This window comes from Molothrus aeneus, chromosome 12, assembly GCF_037042795.1.
Source record: "Molothrus aeneus isolate 106 chromosome 12, BPBGC_Maene_1.0, whole genome shotgun sequence".
In the NCBI taxonomy this organism is placed as follows: Eukaryota; Metazoa; Chordata; class Aves; order Passeriformes; family Icteridae; genus Molothrus; species Molothrus aeneus.
This window is the reverse complement of record NC_089657.1, coordinates 643720-649719: the sequence shown is the minus strand read 5'-3', so window position 1 is coordinate 649719 and position 6000 is coordinate 643720. Positions and strand designations below refer to the sequence as shown.

At 55.0% G+C, this 6000-nt stretch overlaps 1 protein-coding gene across 2 annotated transcripts in view; it reads right to left on the bottom strand.

Annotated features, from left to right (window-relative positions):
* Positions 1-6000, bottom strand: part of SRGAP3 (SLIT-ROBO Rho GTPase activating protein 3) — a 73446-nt gene continuing 67446 nt past the window's right edge. For both annotated transcript variants that reach the window (XM_066558387.1, XM_066558388.1), the window contains exons 19-22: positions 5660-5840; positions 4952-5101; positions 4167-4494; positions 1-3041 (exon numbers count right to left, since the gene is read on the bottom strand). In XM_066558387.1, coding sequence (XP_066414484.1) covers positions 2625-3041; positions 4167-4494; positions 4952-5101; positions 5660-5840 — 1076 coding nt within the window. In that variant the 3' untranslated portion in view covers positions 1-2624. The remainder of the gene's footprint in view (positions 3042-4166; positions 4495-4951; positions 5102-5659; positions 5841-6000) is intronic.

The following is a 6000-nucleotide window of genomic DNA, read 5'->3' as shown; positions in this document are numbered from 1 at the left end:
TACCATATTACAAAGGGGGAGTTTATTCTCCAACAAAAAGTCTTGGTTCCCTTTTCATCAAACAGAAAAATGGAAGGACTTTAAAAGCAATCACCCCCAGCACAACACAACTGCCCAGACGAACCCATGTGTGCACAGCCCCCAGGCCTGAACTCCAACCGTTTGTTTTGGTGCTCAAAAAGGCACTTAAAGATAAGAAAGCAATTGTATTAAAACCCACAACAAAACAAAACAAAGGAAAATGAAAGGCAATAATTTAATAGAAAGACACTGGAATTTGTACCGTATGGTCAAAAGTAAGGGAGGAAATAAAACCCCTAATGAAGATGGGCTTGCTCTCAAGTCATCTCAGAAAGCATACAAAAAACAGAAAACTGGCAAAGTGAATGTTCTCCAGGAACTAAATGGAAACAAAAGTAATAATTACTGGCAATGGATACACAGCAGTCGTGCCAAATGGGTCCTTCCCTCCCCAGCACAGGTCCCTGACCAGCCCAGCCTGGCTGAACATCTGTAGCTGCTGCACCAGGCTGGGCAGCGGCCAGGGGCTGTGCCAGGAAAGGGGCATGATGGAGAAATAAACACCAACGTGAACCAAACGCCAAGGACGTTCACAGACACGCACACACACCGTCTGCCCTGCCAGCGTGACAGGGAGGGACATGGGCAGAGCTGCTCCCCACGGGCTCTGCCAGGGGTGCCGGCGGCTTCGCTTCCCTTCGGGATTACTAGTATTATTACTGGGTTTATTTGTACATTGAGCTACCTACTAAGTGCAAAGATTTGTTGAGTGGCATCGGCTTTATCTAACTTTAGCCTATTTTTGTACAGTTTACAGGTTAACAGTTACCTTCGAGCAGTTAAGCAAGTACAGCAATATTTACAGGGCTGGCAGAGCGGGGCATGAGGGGACACGTGCGAGGGGCAGGGGACAGGCACCAGCCAGTCCCACAGCCTGTGCCCAGTGCACAGGGGTGCAGCTGTGGAGGGGCAGAGATGGGGTGCAGCTGTGACAGGTACAGAGGTACAGGTGTGGATGTACAGGCAGTCTTGCACACGTGGAAGCTCCCCAGCCGAGGAGGCACGAGCCACGGCAGGACTGACGGGTTCTGCCACCCTGGTCAGTGCCTCCACTGCCTTCTGGAAGTCAGGCCGCTTCTCCTGCAGAGCTGGGGTCCACAGCAGTGCTGGAGAGATGAGGGAGACAAAGCAAAGCCCCAGGGAGGGTAAGTGGCTGCTGGGTGAGTCAGGAGGGCTGGCAGGCTCTTTGCCCAGGCACAGAGCAGCAGGATCAGAGATAGCAGGGAGGAAGGATGAATGTTAGGAGACATGAGCATGTGACCATGGGGAAGCGCCAAATCAAACCGTGGGGCATTGCATGGAAATCTGTACAAGGAAAAGCTGCAGGAGAAGCACAGAGCATCTCGGATTCAGTGCTTACAGAGGAGTCTGGATTATCACACAGGACCATGCAATCCGCAGCCTTCTGCATATTTTTCCTCTGGGTAAAACAAAATGTAGATTCTTTTGCATAAACTCAAACTGTTGTATTATATGGTACAGTACAGAAAGTGCAAAGTATCACCCATCAGATCAGCTTTGCATCTGATGTGGTCAAACACGGCTCATGCTTCTCATGCGGGACAACCACTCTGACCTGAGACCCCTCCTCGCTGCTCAGGCCTGACTCTCAAGAGACCACTGGGTTGGGTTTTGATTAAAAAAAAAAAAAAAAAGAAAAAGGACGTGGGGAAAGGGAGATGAAGAATCTCCAAACTCTGTAAGTTACTCCATGCTTTACCACAGGTTTGGTCACTAGTCCTTGCTCACTCTGAGAACTTGCAGAGAAGCAGCATTCCACAGTCCCAGTGCAGCGCAGCGTCCTCCTGCACGAGGGTGATGGCACACACCTCACTCTGTCCCACTCATGACACTCACTTCACTCCATTCCCATCCATGGCACACACCCTGCTTGTCCCTGCTGCCAGGGAATCACGGGCACATGAAGACATCTCAGGATTCAGGACTGGAAAGACTCCAGCTGGCCGGTCACACATGGTCATGTATGGATTTCCAGCTCTTCTCCACAGCCCAGCAGTGAACAGACCCCACTGCATTCCCATCCTTTTTTTTTTTTTTTCAATGCCAAGAGGTACAGAAAATAAATTCCAGGATGGCCTTGTATTGCTTGACGCACAGCTGCTGCAGCGTGGGCTTCCAGGTGCACACAGACAGCCTTGGAAACCCAGACCAACCCACTGTCTCAAGAGAGGACATTTCAGAGCCAGTTTCTGAGGTAAATCTACTGTTTTAAAAAGTCACTGAATTCTGTACACTTTGTTTTTAATATATACTTCTACACTGAATGTGTTCTCCAGTGCCAACACTCAGACCTGCCGTCTCCTCCTGCCGTAGGACTGCAAGCTCGGGAAGTGTTTCTGCATGGATGGGGTGTGTGCACACCTATGTACATACACACACACGTATGTACAGCACCAGGCCCAGGCCCCACGCGTGTTTCCTTCCACAGAGGCTCCCCAGCAGGGCTCTGACCCCTGCCCACCCGGCGCGGCTCCGCTCGCCCCGCTCCCAGCGTCCGGGCACCGCAGTCCCCGCGCCCCGGCCTACATGGTGCCCGATTTATCTGCCGAGCTGCTGGGGAAGAGCTTCTCGGTGGGGGTGACGGCGGGGCTGCCCACGCCCGAGCTGCTGCTGCTGCTGGAGCGGTGCTGCACCACGGGCCGCACCGGCCGCATGGGCGGCGGCCGCAGCTGCGCCCCGGCCAGCCGGGCCGACAGCGCCGGCTTGAAGGTGGTCATCATCTCGGAGGTGGAGCTGCTGCTGCGCCGCATGGCCGCCTCGGGGTCCCGGATCAGGATGGTGTGCAGCGGGCTGGCCGGCTCCGAGTTGGCGGCGCCCATCGGAGGGTTCTTCATGGGCTCCAGCGTGTCCAGCACCACGTCGGGCGCCTGCTTGGCCGTGTTCTGCCTCTCCAGCTCCCGCAGCTCGTTCAGCGCCGTGCTCATGGTCTTCTCGATGTCCTGCAATGCCAAAGCCACGTCAGCGCTGTGCCACGGCACCACCTGCTCCCCTGCACTCCACCCCACCATCCAGGCGTGCCTGCCTGCAGAGGGGGTCTCTGATCTGAGAGCTCCCAGGGAAAACGGCAGCTTTGGGACAAGGTGTGCAGCCCAAACTGGCCGCACTAAGGTGCCCTGGGCTCCCCAGGTCCGCAGGAGCTTGGTCACCAGCTGCAAAGGGCATGAATCCTGAGCACCAGGAGTGATGGGTGAACAGCAGCCTGCCCACACAGCTCCCCCACAGCACTGAGGCTGGCTTTTCCTCACAAGAGAGGCCCTGCAGCTTCCCCTGATGTAGGGGGCCTCTGCTGCCCCGTGCCCACAGGACACATGGCAGGGACAGACACCGGGATGTTTATGGAGTGAATGGCACAACAGCAGCTCGCCATGGATATACGAGAGGCAGCAACAAGGCCTGAGGCAGCCAAGGAGACATTGGCTCCAGCCCCTCAGTGCCCACCCACCTCCAGGCTCCACAGTCTGTCCATGGAGATCCCCCAGAAGGTGAACCCAGTTCAACCAGAAGTGCCCATGCACAGGGAACTAGCTGTGGGAACTAGCTACTGCCTACGGCTACAGTGCTGGGGCCTCCTGTACAAATGGAGAGGCCCTAGTTTGCCTTTGCTTAAATCCACCTTAACTTAATTAAGGCCACTCAGCAAGACCATTGGAGAAGCAATTTAAGGCACCAGAGTCAATTGTTTGAAAAGTCACTCTAGTTAATGTTGTCCTGGTGTAGACAAGTCCTTAATTTTATAACACCTACAAAATGCTCAGTGACCCTCAGGTAACATTCAAAGGATCAGCTGAAGGGAAATAACTATCAAGTTAGCTCCAATTCATTCTATTAAGCTCCTAAGATGATGAGTCAAAATACTCTTCCAGAGAAGTCTCAGAACTCCCAAGCCCAGCAACCCCACAAGATTCAAGGTGAAAATTAACATCATCTGGGTGAGCATCTTTTCCAAGAACAACCCAAGAGAGCTGGGTGTGACAGCAGCTCTGTAACCGTGTCTGAGGTGAAGGGGCTCCAGGCACTCCCCAGTGAGCTCCTGCAGCCTCTTGGTGCCCTCCCGGCCCTCTCACCTCAGCAAGAGCTTCTGCTTCCAGGGATTTCTGATCTCCAAGGCTGCTGTGCCGGGTGGACCCACAGGTGGATCTCAGAGGGTGGCTGTCAGCCAGGGCCTTCCTGTCTGGGAAGTTGATGCTGCCCGCGCTGCCGAACGTGGCCATCCTGCGCTTCTCAGGGCTCTCGATCCTGCCCCTGTTGAGGGGGATCTTGTGGGGGCTGCTGGGGCAGGCTGCTGCTCGGGGAGGGGTGTCAATGCCAGGCCCCATCCCTCGGGGCGGGCTGTGGGTGTCCCCCCCGCTGCGGCGCCGGGGGATGGCTGCACCATCAGACCTCAATCTCACCCTGCAAAGAGCCCAGCACAGCACAGGTCAGCGTCTGTCAGCCCCACTGCTGCATGCTGCAAGGCAACCCCTCACCCTGAGCTCAGCTCACACCAAATTAGAGCCTTCCAGCCTCAGAAGACTCAGGCAAGAAGGAAAACAAATATTTTAGCCAGTACCAAGAAAGGGACAGCATCAAATCATAGGGGTAGTTTGGGTTGGAAGGGACCTCAAAGGTCATCTTGTTTTGATCCCCTGCCATGGGCAGGGACACCTTCCACTATCCCAGGTTGCTCAGGGCCCCTGTACCCTCTGTAGATGTTAAAACCCCGTTAGCAGTGCACATAAAATCCCCTCCAAGCCCCTATTACCCTGCAGTGCTTTCTAGAGCATTCCCTCCCATCCTGCCCTGCCCCACACACTGACTGCTCACACCTGTGACAGCCACCACCCCCGTGGTCAGGAGGAATGTGAGTTACCTGCCCATCACTCCCCCAAAGCCATAGTCCAAGATGTGATCTGTGGGTGACTGGATGTCGTTCTTGGAGGAGGCTTTATCGTCCAGCAGCGGCCCGCTGCTCGCCTCGCTGTCTGCCTTCTGGCTCAGGCTGTCAGAGAAGGCATCATCCCTGGGAAAGGACACCACAGCAGTGACAGGGCTGTGCCCCAGGCGAGCCAGGGCCCGGATGCCACGCCAAGCTGAACATCACCACGGCAGCAGCTCCACACGTTGTTAACAAGGGGCTGCACCAGGGCCACCACCTCACTGGGAACTTGGAAACAGTGCACATCTGCCTTCCCATCCCCTGTGATGTGGCTGCCACTGTGATGGCTCCAGATACAGCACTTGCAAAGGGCCCTGGGATCTGCCCACAGGCCAGGTGAGCACTGAACAACCCAGGCCAATGCTCACAGGGACAAGGCCAGTGGTAAGCCTGGGTCACACCACGTTGGGGAGTCAGTGAGAGATGGGGCCCAGGTACACTGAGGTACAATGTTTAGTGCTGGTCTTTATCAGCCCAAATGAGAAACAAATGGAGCCAAACAATACACAGAGAGGGAGAAGTGAACAGGAGCAGATTTCTCACCCAAGTCACTAAACAAAATGCAAAACTGACTGATTATTTTAGGTGACTGAAGTGGACCTTGTGCAAGCACACGATTTTAACAACCCTCACTTTACTCACATGTCTTGCACCACAATGTACTGGTGGGGAATGAGCCCGTCCACCCCGTTGTGTCTCCCTTCCCACCAGTCTTCCGACGCCCGGTGGTACAGCAGGAGTGAGGCCCCTTTCTTGAAGGAGAGCTCCCGTGGAGATCGCCCAATGTAGTCAAACTTGGCTATGGCTTCAATCTGCTCCACCTCTGCACAGGAGAGAGGCACAGCAAGAGCAGCTCAGCTCAGCCCTAAAGAGAGACTGAAGCCCTGAGAGCCCCTCCCCAGAATAGCAGAGCAGTGCTGCTGCCGCCCAGCGCCCCCAGAGCAGCTCACACTGAGCACAAGCCTTCTTGTTTTCAGACTGAT